Source organism: Pelobates fuscus, chromosome 1 (assembly GCF_036172605.1).
Source record: "Pelobates fuscus isolate aPelFus1 chromosome 1, aPelFus1.pri, whole genome shotgun sequence".
NCBI lineage: Eukaryota > Metazoa > Chordata > Amphibia > Anura > Pelobatidae > Pelobates > Pelobates fuscus.
In genome coordinates this window covers 251853682-251873574 of record NC_086317.1, presented here as the reverse complement: position 1 = coordinate 251873574, position 19893 = coordinate 251853682, and the positions used below count along the sequence as shown (strand labels likewise).

At 44.1% G+C, this 19893-nt stretch overlaps 1 protein-coding gene across 1 annotated transcript in view; it reads left to right on the top strand.

Moving 5' to 3' along the window:
- RLF (RLF zinc finger) overlaps window positions 1–17517 on the top strand; it is a 52281-nt gene extending 34764 nt beyond the window's left edge. Inside the window, exons 7-8 of the mRNA XM_063456463.1 lie at window positions 2612–2753; window positions 12871–17517. Coding sequence (XP_063312533.1) covers window positions 2612–2753; window positions 12871–17133 — 4405 coding nt within the window. The 3' untranslated portion in view covers window positions 17134–17517. The remainder of the gene's footprint in view (window positions 1–2611; window positions 2754–12870) is intronic.
- The last annotated feature ends 2376 nt before the right edge of the window (window positions 17518–19893 follow it).

The window sequence follows — 19893 nt, the reverse complement described above, 5'->3', positions numbered from 1 at the left end:
TATGGACGTTGGCGTCTTCTCACTGTGAAAATCACAAAGAGAAGCGCGGAAGCGCCTCTAGCGGCTGTCAATGAGAGCCACTAGAGGCTGGATTAACCCATATGTAAACATAGCAATTTCTCTGAAACTGCTATGTTTACAGCAGGCAGGGTTAATCCTAGATGGACCTGGCACCCAGACAATGGGGACACTGTAAGCACTATAACCATTTAATCTCATTCAATTCATTATCATTTTTGGAGTCTCTTGGTGTTGACTCTGAGTTGAGTGTTAAACCATTTGTGAGCTATTTAACATTAATGGGTCCATGACCAGATGCTACTAGAGACAGTTTTTGCAAAGACCGTTTACACTCTTCCAACCAAATTGAATTTGTAGCAGCAATGAGCACTGTGATAGGCTGAAATCTGTCGGCTGACAAGGTCGGCCAATCACAGCTATTGCTACTCAGACTATTGCTTCCTAATTAGCCCAAGAAATAGAGGGGTGGCCTGCTACAAACACTTGCAATATTAAAACATTCAAATGTTTAGCCTTTGTGGGGCTGGAGATGAGGATTTCCTCAGTCTAGCAATAAAGGTTTTCATTCATTGTACTACACTGATCAACCACAACATTAAAATCACCTGCCTAATATCGTGCAGGTTCTTCTCATGCTGCCAAAACAGCTGCGATGCATCGAGGCATGGACTCCACAATACCTCTGAACATGTCCTGTGTATCTGACACCAAGACATTAGCAGCAATACTTTTAGGTCTTGCAAGTTGTGAGGTGGGGCGTCCATGGATTGGATTTGTTTCGGCACATACCGCAGATGCTCAATCAGATTCAGTTCTGGGGGATTTGGAGGCCACCCTGACCTCTGTCATGTTCCTAAAACCATTCCTAAACAATTTTTGCAGTGTGTGCTTAGGAGGGCACTGCCATCTGGAAACACCATTGCTATGAAAGGGTGTGTACATGGTCTGCAACAATCTCTAGGTAGTGCGTGTTAAAGTAATATCCACATGAATGCCAGGACCAAAGTTTTCCCAGCATAACACTGCCTCCACCAGCGTGCCTTCTTCACATAGTGCAGTGCATCATGATGCACATGCACCTGGCCATCCACTGATCTGATCTAAAAGAAAAGATTCATCAGACCAGGCAACTTAGTTCTTTGCTCCATGGTTCAGTTTTGACACTCTCTTGTCTTCATTGAAGGAGCTTTCAGCAGTGGATAGAAGTCATCGTGGGCATTATGGCAGTTCTGCGGCTACGCAGCCCCATACGCAGCAAACTGTGGTGCACTGTTTGTTCTGACACATTTCTATTGTGGCTTGCATTACTTTTTTCAGCAATTTGAGCTACAATAGATCTTTTTTGTGATCGGACCAGGCTGGCTAGCCTTTGCTCCCCATGTGCATTAATAAGCCTTTAGCTCCCATGACCCTGACGCTAGTTCACCGCTTGTCCTTCCTTACCCTACTTTTGGTAGGTGCATACTGGGAGCACAAGACAAGGCTTGACATTTTTGAGATGCTCTGACCCAGTCATTTAGTCCTCACTATCTGGCCCTTGTCAAAGCCACTCAGATCTTTTCGCTTGCTCATTTTTCCTTATTCCAAAACATGAAATTCAAGAACTGACTGTTCGCTTGTTGCCTAATAAATCCCACACCCTGACAGGTGCCATTGTACCAATATAAGCAATGCTATTCACTTTACCTGTCAGTGGTTTTAGTGTTTGGCTAATCAGTGTATCTTATTTTTACACCAAGCATCTTCTTCTGTTTGGGAAACTTATGATTATTTGTAAAACTATGCTAAATAGAAGAAAAAACCTCAAACATTAAAAACTGTAACACTGAATATGATCACAGGGTCAAGGAAACTGCAGACACTGTGACCACTTCACTGAGATGAAGCTGTGCACACAGTGCCCTTTTAATGCATGCTGGACACAGTGGTACTCTCAAATATGTATATCCTGTTCCTTGGGATTAAAAGTAGTAAAATAGTTTTAAAGACTAAGTCAAGAATTTAAAAGGACACTATAGTCAGCGAAACTACTTTTGCCTAATGATGCAGTTTTGGTGTATAGATCATGTCCCTGCATTCTCACTGCTAAATTCTGTGCCATTTAGGTGTTAATTTTGTTTGTGCAACCCTAGTCACACCTCCCTGCTTGTGACTTGCACTGCCTTCCTAAACACGTCCTCTAATGTTTATACTTTTTATTGCTGATTCTCATTAATTTAGAATTTCTTATCTCCTGCTCTGTTAATAGCTTGCTAGATCTTGCTGGAGACAGTCACAGCCAGGGGACGTGTAGCTAGGGCTGCATAAACAGAAACAAAAATTATTTAACTCCTAAATGGCAGAGAATTGAGCAGTGAGACTGCAGGGGCATGATCTATATATAAAACTGCTTAATTAAGCTGAAGTTGTGTGGTTACTATAGTGTCCCTTTAAAATTGCAGTTTCTCTCGTGAAGTAAGCACTTAATGGAATATTAATGTTGGATAACTTTTACTGGTGTGTTTTTAGTATGTATTAGCATGTTTAATCTGCTACTGGGTATTTGTTGTAATTGGTGTTTTCTAATACTTTTGTCTTTGCTTTATTCAAGGGAACTGACTCTGTTCTGGAGCAAGTTACAGAGGAGAATTGATACATCTATGAATACCTTTCTGGAAAGATGTAGGCAGTTCGGCTTGATTGCCAAAACACTTCAGCATCTTTTCTTCCTTATTAAAGTTGTACATACAGAAGTAAGTGAATTATGATATCTACTGTTTACAAGATAAGTTTGGATGTTAAAGGGACACTATAGTCACCTGAACAACTTCAGCTTAATTAGATTGTTCACGTGAGAACTATAGCTCCCTGCAGCCTTTCTCATGTAAACACAGTATTTTCTGAGAAAATACAGTGTTTACTTTGGAAGCTAGGAACACCTATAGTTGCAGTCACTCAGACTGCCACCAGAGGGACTTCCGAGTTGATGAATGCATAATTCGCATTCATCTTCACGCTTTGGTGAAGACATCAAACGTGCTATCAGCAGACAGGAGATAGGAGGCGCGTTCACAGTGCCTCCTATGTCCTGTAGTAATCCCAGAGCCTGTCCGTAATGAAGAGCCGACAGCTGACTGAGTGTGTGACTGACTGACTGACTGAGTGTGTGACTGACTGACTGACTGACTGAGTGTGTGACTGACTGACTGACTGAGTGTGTGACTGACTGACTGACTGAGTGTGTGACTGACTGACTGACTGAGTGTGTGACTGACTGACTGACTGAGTGTGTGACTGACTGACTGACTGAGTGTGTGACTGACTGACTGACTGAGTGTGTGACTGACTGACTGACTGACTGTGTGACTGACTGACTGACTGACTGACTGTGTGACTGACTGACTGACTGACTGACTGTGTGACTGACTGACTGACTGACTGACTGTGTGACTGACTGACTGTGTGACTGACTGACTGTGTGACTGACTTACTGTGTGACTGACTTACTGTGTGACTGACTGACTGACTGACTGTGTGTGACTGACTGACTGTGTGACTGACTGACTGACTGACTGTGTGACTGACTGACTGACTGACTGTGTGACTGACTGACTGACTGACTGACTGTGTGACTGACTGACTGACTGACTGACTGTGTGACTGACTGTGTGACTGACTGACTGACTGTGTGACTGACTGACTGACTGTGTGACTGACTGACTGACTGACTGTGTGACTGACTGACTGTGTGACTGACTGACTGACTGTGTGACTGACTGACTGTGTGACTGACTGACTGACTGTGTGACTGACTGACTGACTGTGTGACTGACTGACTGACTGACTGACTGTGTGACTGACTGACTGACTGACTGTGTGACTGACTGACTGACTGACTGTGTGACTGACTGACTGTGTGACTGACTGACTGACTGAGTGTGTGACTGACTGACTGACTGAGTGTGTGACTGACTGACTGACTGACTGTGTGACTGACTGACTGACTGTGTGACTGACTGTGTGACTGACTGACTGACTGTGTGACTGACTGTGTGACTGACTGACTGACTGTGTGACTGACTGACTGTGTGACTGACTGACTGTGTGACTGACTGACTGACTGACTGACTGTGTGACTGACTGACTGTGTGACTGACTGACTGTGTGACTGACTGACTGACTGACTGTGTGACTGACTGACTGACTGACTGTGTGACTGACTGACTGACTGACTGTGTGACTGACTGACTGTGTGACTGACTGACTGACTGACTGTGTGACTGACTGACTGACTGACTGTGTGACTGACTGACTGACTGACTGTGTGACTGACTGACTGACTGACTGTGTGACCGACTGACTGACTGACTGTGTGACCGACTGACTGACTGACTGTGTGACTGACTGACTGTGTGACTGACTGTGTGACTGACTGACTGACTGTGTGACTGACTGACTGACTGTGTGACTGTGACTGACTGACTGACTGACTGTGTGACTGACTGACTGTGTGACTGACTGACTGTGTGACTGACTGACTGACTGACTGTGACTGACTGACTGACTGTGTGACTGACTGACTGTGTGACTGACTGTGTGACTGACTGACTGACTGTGTGACTGACTGACTGACTGTGTGACTGACTGACTGTGTGACTGACTGACTGTGTGACTGACTGACTGTGTGACTGACTGACTGTGTGACTGACTGACTGTGACTGACTGACTGTGTGACTGACTGACTGACTGTGACTGACTGACTGTGTGACTGACTGACTGACTGTGTGACTGACTGACTGACTGACTGTGACTGACTGACTGTGACTGACTGACTGTGACTGACTGACTGTGTGACTGACTGACTGTGTGACTGACTGACTGTGTGACTGACTGACTGACTGTGTGACTGACTGTGTGTGACTGACTGACTGACTGTGACTGACTGACTGACTGACTGTGTGACTGACTGACTGACTGTGTGACTGACTGTGTGACTGACTGACTGACTGTGTGACTGACTGTGTGACTGACTGACTGACTGTGTGACTGTGACTGACTGACTGACTGACTGTGTGACTGACTGACTGTGTGACTGACTGTGTGACTGACTGACTGTGTGACTGACTGTTTGTGTGACTGACTGACTGTGTGAGTGACTGACTGTGTGAGTGACTGACTGACTGTGTGAGTGACTGACTGACTGTGTGAGTGACTGACTGACTGTGTGAGTGACTGACTGACTGTGTGAGTGACTGACTGACTGACTGTGTGACTGACTGACTGACTGTGTGACTGACTGTGTGACTGACTGTGTGACTGACTGACTGACTGTGTGACTGACTGACTGTGTGACTGACTGACTGTGTGACTGACTGACTGTGTGACTGACTGACTGTGTGACTGACTGACTGTGTGACTGACTGACTGTGTGACTGACTGACTGTGTGACTGACTGACTGTGTGACTGACTGACTGTGTGACTGACTGACTGTGTGACTGACTGTGTGACTGACTGACTGTGTGACTGACTGACTGTGTGACTGACTGTGTGACTGACTGACTGACTGAGAGTGTGACTGACTGACTGACTGAGTGTGTGACTGACTGACTGACTGAGTGTGTGACTGACTGACTGACTGTGTGACTGACTGACTGACTGACTGACTGACTGACTGTGACTGACTGACTGTGACTGACTGACTGTGACTGACTGACTGTGACTGACTGACTGTGACTGACTGACTGTGACTGACTGACTGTGTGACTGACTGACTGTGTGACTGACTGACTGACTGACTGTGTGACTGACTGACTGACTGACTGTGTGACTGACTGACTGACTGACTGTGTGACTGACTGACTGACTGTGTGACTGACTGACTGACTGTGTGACTGACTGACTGACTGTGTGACTGACTGACTGACTGTGTGACTGACTGACTGACTGTGTGACTGACTGACTGTGTGACTGACTGACTGACTGACTGTGTGACTGACTGACTGACTGACTGTGTGACTGACTGACTGACTGACTGTGTGACTGACTGACTGACTGACTGTGTGACTGACTGACTGACTGTGTGACTGACTGACTGACTGTGTGACTGACTGACTGACTGTGTGACTGACTGACTGACTGTGTGACTGACTGACTGACTGTGTGACTGACTGACTGACTGTGTGACTGACTGACTGTGTGACTGACTGACTGACTGACTGTGTGACTGACTGACTGTGTGACTGACTGACTGACTGACTGTGTGACTGACTGACTGACTGACTGTGTGACTGACTGACTGACTGTGTGACTGACTGACTGACTGTGTGACTGACTGACTGACTGTGTGACTGACTGACTGACTGTGTGACTGACTGACTGACTGTGTGACTGACTGACTGACTGTGTGACTGACTGACTGAGTCTGACTGACTGACTGAGTGTGTGACTGACTGACTGACTGAGTGTGTGACTGACTGACTGACTGAGTGTGTGACTGACTGACTGACTGAGTGTGTGACTGACTGACTGACTGAGTGTGTGACTGACTGACTGTGTGACTGACTGTGACTGACTGACTGTGACTGACTGACTGTGACTGACTGACTGTGTGACTGACTGACTGACTGTGTGACTGACTGACTGACTGTGTGACTGACTGACTGACTGACTGACTGTGTGACTGACTGACTGACTGACTGTGTGACTGACTGACTGACTGACTGACTGTGTGACTGACTGACTGAGTGTGCGACTGACTGACTGACTGACTGAGTGTGCGGCTGACTGACTGACTGACTGAGTGTGCGGCTCACTGACTGACTGACTGAGTGTGCGGCTCACTGACTGACTGACTGACTGAGTGTGCGGCTCACTGACTGACTGACTGACTGAGTGTGCGGCTCACTGACTGACTGACTGACTGAGTGTGTGACTGACTGACTGTGTGACTGACTGACTGTGACTGACTGACTGTGACTGACTGACTGTGACTGACTGACTGTGACTGACTGACTGTGACTGACTGACTGTGACTGACTGACTGTGACTGACTGACTGTGACTGACTGACTGTGACTGACTGACTGACTGTGACTGACTGACTGACTGACTGTGTGACTGACTGACTGACTGTGTGACTGACTGTGTGACTGACTGACTGACTGTGTGACTGACTGACTGACTGTGTGACTGACTGACTGTGTGACTGACTGACTGACTGTGTGACTGACTGACTGACTGTGTGACTGACTGACTGTGTGACTGACTGACTGTGTGACTGACTGACTGTGTGACTGACTGACTGACTGTGTGACTGACTGACTGACTGACTGACTGTGTGACTGACTGACTGACTGTGTGACTGACTGACTGACTGTGTGACTGACTGACTGACTGTGTGACTGACTGACTGTGTGACTGACTGACTGACTGTGTGACTGACTGACTGACTGTGTGACTGACTGACTGACTGTGTGACTGACTGACTGACTGTGTGACTGACTGACTGACTGTGTGACTGACTGACTGACTGTGTGACTGACTGACTGTGTGACTGACTGACTGACTGTGTGACTGACTGACTGACTGTGTGACTGACTGACTGACTGACTGTGTGACTGACTGACTGACTGACTGTGTGACTGACTGACTGACTGACTGTGTGACTGACTGACTGACTGTGTGACTGACTGACTGACTGACTGTGTGACTGACTGACTGACTGTGTGACTGACTGACTGACTGTGTGACTGACTGACTGACTGTGTGACTGACTGACTGAGTCTGACTGACTGAGTGTGTGACTGACTGACTGACTGAGTGTGTGACTGACTGACTGACTGAGTGTGTGACTGACTGACTGACTGTGTGACTGACTGACTGACTGACTGACTGACTGTGACTGACTGACTGTGACTGACTGACTGTGACTGACTGACTGACTGACTGTGTGACTGACTGACTGACTGACTGACTGTGACTGACTGACTGTGACTGACTGACTGTGACTGACTGACTGTGACTGACTGACTGTGACTGACTGTGTGACTGTGTGACTGACTGACTGACTGTGTGACTGACTGACTGACTGACTGTGTGACTGACTGACTGACTGACTGTGTGACTGACTGACTGACTGTGTGACTGACTGACTGACTGACTGACTGTGTGACTGACTGACTGACTGACTGACTGTGTGACTGACTGACTGACTGACTGTGTGACTGACTGACTGACTGTGTGACTGACTGACTGTGTGACTGACTGACTGACTGACTGAGTGTGTGACTGACTGACTGACTGAGTGTGTGACTGACTGACTGACTGAGTGTGTGACTGACTGACTGACTGAGTGTGTGACTGACTGACTGACTGAGTGTGTGACTGACTGACTGACTGAGTGTGTGACTGACTGACTGACTGACTGAGTGTGTGACTGACTGACTGAGTGTGTGACTGACTGACTGACTGACTGAGTGTGCGACTGACTGACTGACTGACTGAGTGTGCGGCTGACTGACTGACTGACTGAGTGTGCGGCTCACTGACTGACTGACTGACTGAGTGTGCGGCTCACTGACTGACTGACTGACTGAGTGTGCGGCTCACTGACTGACTGACTGACTGAGTGTGCGGCTCACTGACTGACTGACTGACTGAGTGTGCGGCTCACTGACTGACTGACTGACTGAGTGTGCGGCTCACTGACTGACTGACTGACTGAGTGTGCGGCTCACTGACTGACTGACTGACTGAGTGTGCGGCTCACTGACTGACTGACTGACTGAGTGTGCGGCTCACTGACTGACTGACTGACTGAGTGTGTGACTGACTGACTGACTGTGTGACTGACTGACTGTGTGACTGACTGACTGTGACTGACTGACTGTGACTGACTGACTGTGACTGACTGACTGTGACTGACTGACTGTGACTGACTGACTGTGACTGACTGACTGTGACTGTGACTGACTGACTGTGACTGACTGACTGTGTGACTGACTGACTGACTGTGTGACTGACTGACTGACTGTGTGACTGACTGACTGACTGTGTGACTGACTGACTGACTGACTGAGTGTGTGACTGACTGACTGACTGAGTGTGTGACTGACTGACTGACTGAGTGTGTGACTGACTGACTGACTGAGTGTGTGACTGACTGAGTGTGTGACTGACTGACTGAGTGTGTGACTGACTGACTGACTGTGTGACTGACTGACTGTGTGACTGACTGACTGTGACTGACTGACTGTGACTGACTGACTGTGACTGACTGACTGTGACTGACTGACTGTGACTGACTGACTGTGACTGACTGACTGTGACTGTGACTGACTGACTGTGACTGACTGACTGTGTGACTGACTGACTGACTGTGTGACTGACTGACTGACTGTGTGACTGACTGACTGACTGTGTGACTGACTGACTGACTGTGTGACTGACTGACTGACTGACTGAGTGTGTGACTGACTGACTGACTGAGTGTGTGACTGACTGACTGACTGAGTGTGTGACTGACTGACTGACTGAGTGTGTGACTGACTGAGTGTGTGACTGACTGACTGAGTGTGCGACTGACTGACTGACTGACTGTGTGACTGACTGACTGACTGACTGAGTGTGTGACTGACTGACTGACTGACTGACTGACTGACTGAGTGTGTGACTGACTGACTGACTGACTGACTGACTGACTGAGTGTGTGACTGACTGACTGACTGAGTGTGTGACTGACTGACTGAGTGTGTGACTGACTGACTGAGTGTGCGACTGACTGACTGACTGAGTGTGCGGCTGACTGACTGACTGACTGAGTGTGCGGCTCACTGACTGACTGACTGACTGAGTGTGCGGCTCACTGACTGACTGACTGACTGAGTGTGCGGCTCACTGACTGACTGACTGACTGAGTGTGCGGCTCACTGACTGACTGACTGACTGAGTGTGCGGCTCACTGACTGACTGACTGACTGAGTGTGCGGCTCACTGACTGACTGACTGACTGAGTGTGCGGCTCACTGACTGACTGACTGACTGAGTGTGTGACTGACTGACTGACTGTGTGACTGACTGACTGACTGACTGTGTGACTGACTGACTGTGACTGACTGACTGTGACTGACTGACTGTGACTGACTGACTGTGACTGACTGACTGTGACTGACTGACTGTGACTGACTGACTGTGACTGACTGACTGTGTGACTGACTGACTGACTGTGTGACTGACTGACTGACTGTGTGACTGACTGACTGACTGTGTGACTGACTGACTGACTGTGTGACTGACTGACTGACTGTGTGACTGACTGACTGACTGTGTGACTGACTGACTGACTGTGTGACTGACTGACTGACTGTGTGACTGACTGACTGTGTGACTGACTGACTGACTGACTGTGTGACTGACTGACTGACTGTCTGACTGACTGACTGACTGTGTGACTGACTGACTGACTGTGTGACTGACTGACTGTGTGACTGACTGACTGTGTGACTGACTGACTGTGTGACTGACTGACTGACTGACTGTGTGACTGACTGACTGACTGTGTGACTGACTGACTGACTGTGTGACTGACTGACTGACTGTGTGACTGACTGACTGACTGTGTGACTGACTGACTGACTGTGTGACTGACTGACTGACTGACTGACTGACTGTGTGACTGACTGACTGACTGTGTGACTGACTGACTGACTGTGTGACTGACTGACTGACTGTGTGACTGACTGACTGTGTGACTGACTGACTGTGTGACTGACTGACTGAGTCTGACTGACTGACTGAGTGTGACTGACTGACTGAGTGTGTGACTGACTGACTGACTGAGTGTGTGACTGACTGACTGACTGAGTGTGTGACTGACTGACTGACTGAGTGTGTGACTGACTGACTGTGTGACTGACTGTGACTGACTGACTGTGACTGACTGACTGTGACTGACTGACTGTGACTGACTGACTGTGACTGACTGACTGTGACTGACTGACTGTGACTGACTGACTGTGACTGACTGACTGTGACTGACTGACTGACTGACTGTGTGACTGACTGACTGACTGACTGTGTGACTGACTGACTGACTGTGTGACTGACTGACTGACTGTGTGACTGACTGACTGACTGACTGTGTGACTGACTGACTGACTGACTGTGTGACTGACTGACTGACTGACTGTGTGACTGACTGACTGTGTGACTGACTGACTGACTGACTGTGTGACTGACTGACTGACTGAGTGTGTGACTGACTGACTGACTGAGTGTGTGACTGACTGACTGACTGTGTGACTGACTGACTGACTGAGTGTGTGACTGACTGACTGACTGAGTGTGTGACTGACTGACTGACTGAGTGTGTGACTGACTGACTGACTGAGTGTGTGACTGACTGACTGACTGAGTGTGTGACTGACTGACTGAGTGTGTGACTGACTGACTGACTGAGTGTGTGACTGACTGACTGACTGAGTGTGTGACTGACTGACTGAGTGTGCGGCTCACTGACTGACTGACTGACTGAGTGTGCGGCTCACTGACTGACTGACTGACTGAGTGTGCGGCTCACTGACTGACTGACTGACTGAGTGTGCGGCTCACTGACTGACTGACTGACTGAGTGTGCGGCTCACTGACTGACTGAGTGTGCGGCTCACTGACTGACTGACTGACTGAGTGTGCGGCTCACTGACTGACTGACTGACTGAGTGTGCGGCTCACTGACTGACTGACTGACTGACTGACTGAGTGTGTGACTGACTGACTGAGTGTGTGACTGACTGACTGACTGAGTGTGTGACTGACTGACTGAGTGTGTGACTGACTGACTGACTGAGTGTGTGACTGACTGACTGAGTGTGTGACTGACTGACTGACTGTGTGTGACTGACTGACTGTGTGTGACTGACTGACTGACTGAGTGACTGACTGACTGACTGAGTGACTGACTGACTGACTGAGTGTGTGACTGACTGACTGAGTGTGTGACTGACTGACTGACTGAGTGTGCGGCTCACTGACTGACTGACTGACTGACTGAGTGTGTGACTGACTGACTGACTGAGTGTGTGACTGACTGACTGAGTGTGTGACTGACTGACTGAGTGTGTGACTGACTGACTGACTGACTGACTGACTGAGTGTGTGACTGACTGACTGACTGACTGAGTGTGTGACTGACTGACTGACTGACTGAGTGTGTGACTGACTGACTGACTGACTGAGTGTGTGACTGACTGACTGACTGACTGAGTGTGTGACTGACTGACTGAGTGTGTGACTGACTGACTGAGTGTGTGACTGACTGACTGACTGAGTGTGTGACTGACTGACTGACTGAGTGTGTGGCTCACTGACTGACTGAGTGTGCGGCTCACTGACTGAGTGTGCGGCTCACTGACTGACTGAGTGTGCGGCTCACTGACTGACTGACTGACTGAGTGTGCGGCTCACTGACTGACTGACTGAGTGTGCGGCTCACTGACTGACTGACTGACTGTGCGGCTCACTGACTGACTGACTGACTGTGCGGCTCACTGACTGACTGACTGACTGTGCGGCTCACTGACTGACTGACTGTGCGGCTCACTGACTGACTGACTGTGCGGCTCACTGACTGTGTGAGTCACACTAATCTTCTTTTAGTAAAATAATATGGTAGCTTTGACAATAAATGTTAAACTGCTGGTGCGATAAGTTGATTAATATACAAAGTGTTTCAGGTAATTAGTCACTTTTAGACTTTTTATGGAAATTGTAAATTACCCCAAGATCAGAATAGTCTCTATATGGTTCCTCATAAGTTAGAATTTTTTTTTTTTAGACTTTTATAACCCAGTAATTGATATGTTTGGATTTTTTCAGGCTGGTGATGCTGGTGTTCCTGTTTCTATCATGTTATGCATACGAGCACTTCAGATTCAGTCAGTTGAAACGGATGCCACAAAGATTTCTGTGTGCAAAACTATTGCTTGTCTTTTACCACAAGACCTGGAGGTCAGAAGAGCCTGCCAGCTCACTGAATTTTTATTTGAGCCAACCCTTGAAGGTCTTAATATACTGGAAGAGCTTTTTCAGCAGCCAGATCAAAAGAATGAAGAAGAATCCAGTATTATTTCAAATTCTCTTCGTTGTGAACTTCTGCTGGCTTTGAAAAGTCATTGGGTGTTTGATCCTGAATTCTGGGACTGGAAAACCTTAAAAAGACATTGCCTTAAAATTCTAGGGAAAGAGGTTTCCGACACAGAGGAAGAAGAAAACTATGGGGAATCTTCTGCTAATGAGCCAGATATTTTAAGTTCCACTTTGGCCAATTATGAAGAGAGTGCTGAGCAAACCCAAGAATCTTTAGAAGTTAACAATGAAATTGAGAATGTTAAAGTGAGAAAACCAGTTGGATCATCTGAACGATATAAACGATGGCTTCAGTATAAATTTTACTGTATTATTTGCAAAAGAGAAGTAATTGAGGCAAGAATTCTACATCATGCTAAAATGCACTTAAAGGATGGTGTGTACACTTGTCCTGTTTGTATCAAAAAGTTCAGGAAAAAAGAAATTTTTGTCCCTCATGTAATGGAGCACATGAAAATGCCGATGAGGCATCGACCAAAAAAGAAAAATGAACATCTTAATAATCGACATGGAATAGACGTTGTTAAGGAGGAGTCAGATGATGAGGATGGTTACATGACATTCAGATCATTACAAGATAAAAATTTGCAAGACAGAGATGTTTACCCGTGTCCTGGTAGTGGCTGTTCCAGGGTTTTCAAACAGTTTAAATATTTAAGTATACACCTGAAGGCTGAACACCAAAACAATGATGAAAATGCAAAACACTATTTAGACATGAAAAATATGAGAGAGAAATGTATGTTTTGTCGACGACATTTTATAACTAGCTTTCATTTGAAACAGCATTTGAAAGTTCATGTCGATCCTGAGCCTTTCATGTGTGTGTCATTAGACTGTAATGAAAAGTTTAAAAGCATTAATGAGCTCCTTCTCCACAAACAAAAACACCTTGAGTTGCAGTATAAATGTGAACTGAAGGGCTGTAATCTGGTTTTTAGTGACCTAGGACTACTTTACCATCACGAAGCTCAGCATTTCCGGGATGCTTCTTATAGATGCAATTTTCCTGGTTGTAAAAAGTTCTATTATTGCATTTCTGAACTTCGTAAACATAATGCCAGCCATGGATTACAGTCAGTAGAAGGTCATAATAATGGAGCAGATGTATTTCAAGAAATTAAAAGTGAAAGCCAGCTGCTACCTTGTTTTCGTGATCCATTGCCTTCTGTTACTATGGATAAGGTTTGCGTTAATAGCCCCACATTTGCTGATAGGCATTTGATGTCAGATAGTATGCAGTTGGTGCCTCAAGATCCCTGTTGCAAGCAGTTGGATTTCAGCTCACTTTCTTACAGTCATGGTGAACATGTACACAACCCAGAAACCTGTTTACATCATGAGACAAGTTTGGAATGCACTTGTGAAAATGAAAATAAAGGACAGGTCAACTTTCAAGGACTTCGTCCACCTCAATTTAAGCAGAGTAGTGAGACTGTTGGTGAGGAAATAGTAGGTCCGAATACTTTAACAAACTGTACAAGCTCACAATTTTATAGTTTTAATGAGGAGGCTATAAAAACAAATCCTGAATATGAAACAAAAATATCTTCTTGTGACACAGATTCAGAAAAAGTAACTACTGTAAAAGAAGAGTGTACAGAGTTCCCTGTTGTGAGTGCCTTCCCTGGGCCATCTGCCTCTGAGGACACTTTGTGTGAACTTCTAACAAGTTTGAAACATTTGAACTTGAAAAATTCCAATACATGTATAGCATACGCTGGATCACAAGTGCAAGAAGATAAAGCAAGTTCTTCAAATAACGGTGAGACAACAAAAATCCCTCCTTCCCAAAAAGAAAAAGTGCTAAGTCAGTATCTTGCAAGATTGGCATGTAAACCATATTTCTGTGAACTTAAAGGTTGTAAATATGCCTTTGTTACAAAGGATGCTCTCTTATTACATTATGTAAAAAAACATCATTACACAAAGGAAAAGGCCCTTAAATTGCAAATGTTTCAACATAAATTCTCTCCATTTGAGTGCCATATTTGCCAAAGATCATTCACAAGGAGAACCCACCTTCGTATTCATTATCGAAATAAGCATCACATAGTTAAAGAAAAGGTAAATTGCAGACCAGGACGTAAAAAACTTGATAATCCAATGCAAAGCTGCATCATGAAAGCAAGATACACAAACTGCCTGAAAACTTTCCAGCCAAGTGAAACAAGCAGCGGAAGTCCCATACAGAGGTCTCCTGTTCAGGAAGACTTTAACTCTGAAATGTATGCAGATTCATTGTCTGATGAAACAGATGCTAGCCATGGTCTTTACTCTGGAAGTCGTGGAGATGACTTTGAAACTACAAAGGGGAGAGGAAGCAGACGTGTTGTAGCCCAAGGAAAGTTGTGTTACATACTAAATAAATATCATAAACCATTTCACTGCATCCATAAAAGCTGCAACTCTTCATTTACAACCCAAAGAGGCTTAGTTCGACATTACAGGCTTGTACATCAGTATAGCAAAGAATCACTGTGTTTGGAAAAAGATAAAGAAAAATCAAAGAGAGAGTTTGGTAAATGTAGAAGAATATTTACCTGTAAATATAAGGAGTGTGGTAAGAGTTTCATATGTGCAAGAGCACTTTCGAAGCATTATAGAGAGTTTCATGACCACGGTGAAAATGAAGATAAAGAGCTTGAAATGTACTTTACAGAAAACCACTTGAAACCCCAAACAGACGATGAAGAAAAGTTAAGCGAGGAAACGGAAAGCGATGAGTCTGAAATTTGTTGTGACGTAGAAGGCTGCAGTGCTGTGTTTACAAATCATATAAATTATTCTCGACACATTTTGGCCCGTCATAGAAAATATAAACATATGGAGGGCAGGAGGAAGCGGGGTCGGCCGCCTACCCTGCGTCGTGTGCAGGAAAAGCTCAATGAATCAAAACCTGAACGCCGTATGATTTACCGTAGAAAAAAGATAAAAGTAAAAACTAAGGCTATGAAAAAAGAGTTTGTAGTATTCAAAACAAAAGAGGAAGCATTACAAATGTGTGCTTTGAATGTTCCTATAACACAATTCCCATGTATGGTTCATGGATGTGCCTCTGTAGTAAAACTAGAAAGTAGCATTATTCGCCATTACAAACTCACACATCATCTGTCTCCTGCATATGTTGCCAATCATTTAACAGAGTTGGTTTATTGTGTTAAAAACTTCCCTGGGTGTATTCAAGAACAAATTTCTTCAGAAGAGGCACACAGTCCAAGAAAGCGGGATTGTATTCCAGAAAGCAAAGTACCCAAACTATATTTGCATGGTGATGTACATAGCACTTTGGATCAAAGCGATGGTTATGATAGAAGCCCCCAAAAAGGTGTTAATTGTGAAGTCAAAGACTCTTTAAATTACTCTCCATGTAACTATAACAAAACATCACAAAGTTGCTTTGCAAAATCAGTGTCTCCTAAAGGCAGTGAAAAAGAAAACCTGTCTTTCACACATTTTCAGGCAGCTTGTAGAAGGGACAAAAGCGAGGTCAGTAGCCAATTGGATTCCTCTGCTCTCAGTTCATCGAAGGAAGATGAACAATCGGCATTTGATTTAAAGACTTTTAAGCCTATGGGGTTTGAGTCCTCTTTTTTAAAGTTTTTGCAGGAAAGTAAGGAAACAGATGATGAGTTTGAGGATCAGTCAGATCAGTACAAACATCCACATGTTTTCCAAAATCAAATGCTGCCCTGTAAAAATAGAAAACGCAGTGAAGCCTGCTTGTCCCAAGGCACACGTTTAAGACATGAGAACATTGAGGGGTTCAGACCTTTACTTTCTAGTAGTGCTCAATCTGCAGCGTCCGTGCTCACACTACAGAATTTAAGGACAATATTGGACAAAGCATTAACAGACTGTGGAGATCTTGCTTTAAAACAACTCCATTATCAAAGACCTGTTGTTGTTCTGGAACGATCCAAGTTCACTGCACCACTTATAGACTTATTTTCAAACAAAAAAACTGATGAGTTATGTGTTGGTTTTTCATGAGGTCCGCACTCAGCAACAAATGTGCCAGTATTAATTTAAGGTACCCATTTAAGTGACACAGAAAGGTTATTCGTAAAGAACAGACTTTTGTACCATGTAGAAATTTTGTGCAATTAGATGTTTCATTTCATGAATGTATTTTATCTGTGTTCACAATCTTTGGTTTCTCTTCCCAGCTGAGAAAAATAATTTGATTTGGTGCTAGGACATCAATAGAATGGGGCTTCCTTTGACAATAAATGTGCATGATTGTCCTGGGGTTCGGGATATGTTTTTCATACTTGAATGAATATGCACTCAAGAGTGCTCTATGTAATATATTGTACACTACAACCTCTTATATTTTTTGAGTTCTGTTTCAATAAATTGCAAACTTTCACCTGTTTTGATGGTGCATTCCAACTTTTTAAAATCTATTTTTTTAATGTAGCATAAGCCTTTTGACTTTTTTTTCTGCATACTTTCTCAAAGCTGAGTTTTTGTTTCTTAAATTAATTCATTAAAGTGTGATAGTTGTCCACATTGTCTGCACTGGGTATAGACTTAGGTTGTTTAGTTTTAATAGTTTTATTTTTATATTGTTTAAGAAATTGCTTTGAATTGGGTAAAATGATTTTCTTGTTATGGACATTTTAAATAAGCTAGATTCATTTTCCCACATGCAAGAAGTTTCAGAATGTTCATGAACCAACCTCAGCATGTATTTAACAGTATGTTAATTTTGAACAAGAGACTTTGATACCAAAATGTAGAGAATAATTATTAAATCTCTATTATTAGAAAATGTGTTACTTGCTGTTAGCGAACCATTTTGGGCACCTTGTTTTCATGTCCATATATGGACATAGTATAACAGTAATAGTTGAAGGATACATCATGGTAAAATAGTTATAATAATCTGGTTTTATTTTGGGTATAACTTTTTGGCTAATTTGTTTAACTATGCAGATATTTTTTCCCCATGTTAAAGTTGCTTACTTTACAAGGTCTGAACGTCAAATCTAGAAATATATATATATATATTATTTTTTTTTTTTATTACGCTCTTAAAACAGATAAACATAAAACAGATGGTTCCTTGTAACGGCAGATGTCCAAACTACATCTTTTTCTGGTAATGGCCATTCATTATCAATGCTTCAAGTCAATAAACTTGAATGTGTAATGATCTCTGGCAGTCACTTTTTTCTGTCGATAGTTTCAGTTGCTCAGATTTGTCGTTTAAATATTCTGGTAGATATGTTTAGATATATATACGGTTAGATAATGTACTCTTATATTGTGTTTTGTGGGGGGGATTTCTGTACAATATGCAGATATTTCCTATGGATTCTGATATCGAAGAGCCATTTTTGTAATCTGATTTTGGCCATAACAGTTTTCATGTAAGGAAACATAACCTGGGAACTGATTAATTTTAGATAATAAAATAAGGTTTCACATTTTATATATTCATCTTCTAACCAGGCTTAATGCGTACCACCTTAAATGCATTTTTATTTCTGTCCATGTCATACAGTGTATGTTAAAGATGCACCATCACGGAGTCCATTTGAGGTTTTAAGTTTCTTTTTATAATATATTTTACCCCATGTTCACATCTCTTCACTTTTTCTTAAAAATTAGTTTTATAGCTTTCTTCCCTGGTAGTCACACCACTTCTTTTCACAAAATGTCTGCAAAAAGCTGCAAAACATTAGGGATGTGCACGTGTGACTGTAGGTATATACTTATGTTGAGTGTTCTTTTTAATCATGCAGGGGTAGTTAGTGTTTGTAGATGTTTTTGTTCGCGCATGTTTCCATCCATTTCCCCTTCTTTCACTAGCCAATGCCATAGTCTGCATCACTATCACTTTTCTCTTACAGCCACCACTTTCTCCCACTTTATCACTTGCAAAAAGCCAGTACCACCTCCACGTCCCTTTCCTCTCTCCTGTCACATAAAAAATAATCCAATCTTCACCTGTCATTTCTCGCCATGCCACTTTTACACACTTTATAACCCTTTCTCCTCCCATGCCACTTTTACACACTTTATAACCCTTTCTCCTCGCTATGCCACTTCTACTTCTCATCTCTTACACAATTCCCTCTCCTTGTCAGTTTAATCTACCTGTCACATCGATCACCTCAACTCCATCACCTATGTGAGGCAGCTTTGCCTAATTTAATACTGATTCGTATTAAATTACGCAAAGTTGCCTTGCTTGAGGCTTGCGCTGGATGAATGTGAAGTCACTGCATGAGTTGTTTGTCTACTGTTACCAGTCACTGCTTATCACAGAGTGAGTCCCCCAGAAATCAGAAAGTTGCTGTCTGTTATCCTCCATTCAGTTGCTGGGTTTGGTATGCAACTGTGGGTAAAGTAAATGCTCACCAACCAGGCTGCCTGTAGCTTATGAAAGCCTGGAGCCCTGATAAAGGACATCTAGATTACCATCTTTTTATTTTATTTTTATTTTTTCCATGCGTTTTCTCATTTCCTTTAATATAACCTTAGTTTTTTTTTGTTTTGTTTTTTTATAAATACACTACGGGTACGCTACCATTGTTATGTTTGCAATGAAGAAACTTGGTGCACATCGTGTTATGCAGGTTTCCAATTTTAAAGGTGAACAATCTGTTAAAAAATATTAAATTAGATATCAATCTTGTATATCAAGTTGCAACTAGATGCCATCAGTTTAGCTCCCTGACAGTCATTATTATAAGCAGTGTTCTTTGCATCTGGCAGCCAACATAAAGAAAGCATACTGCG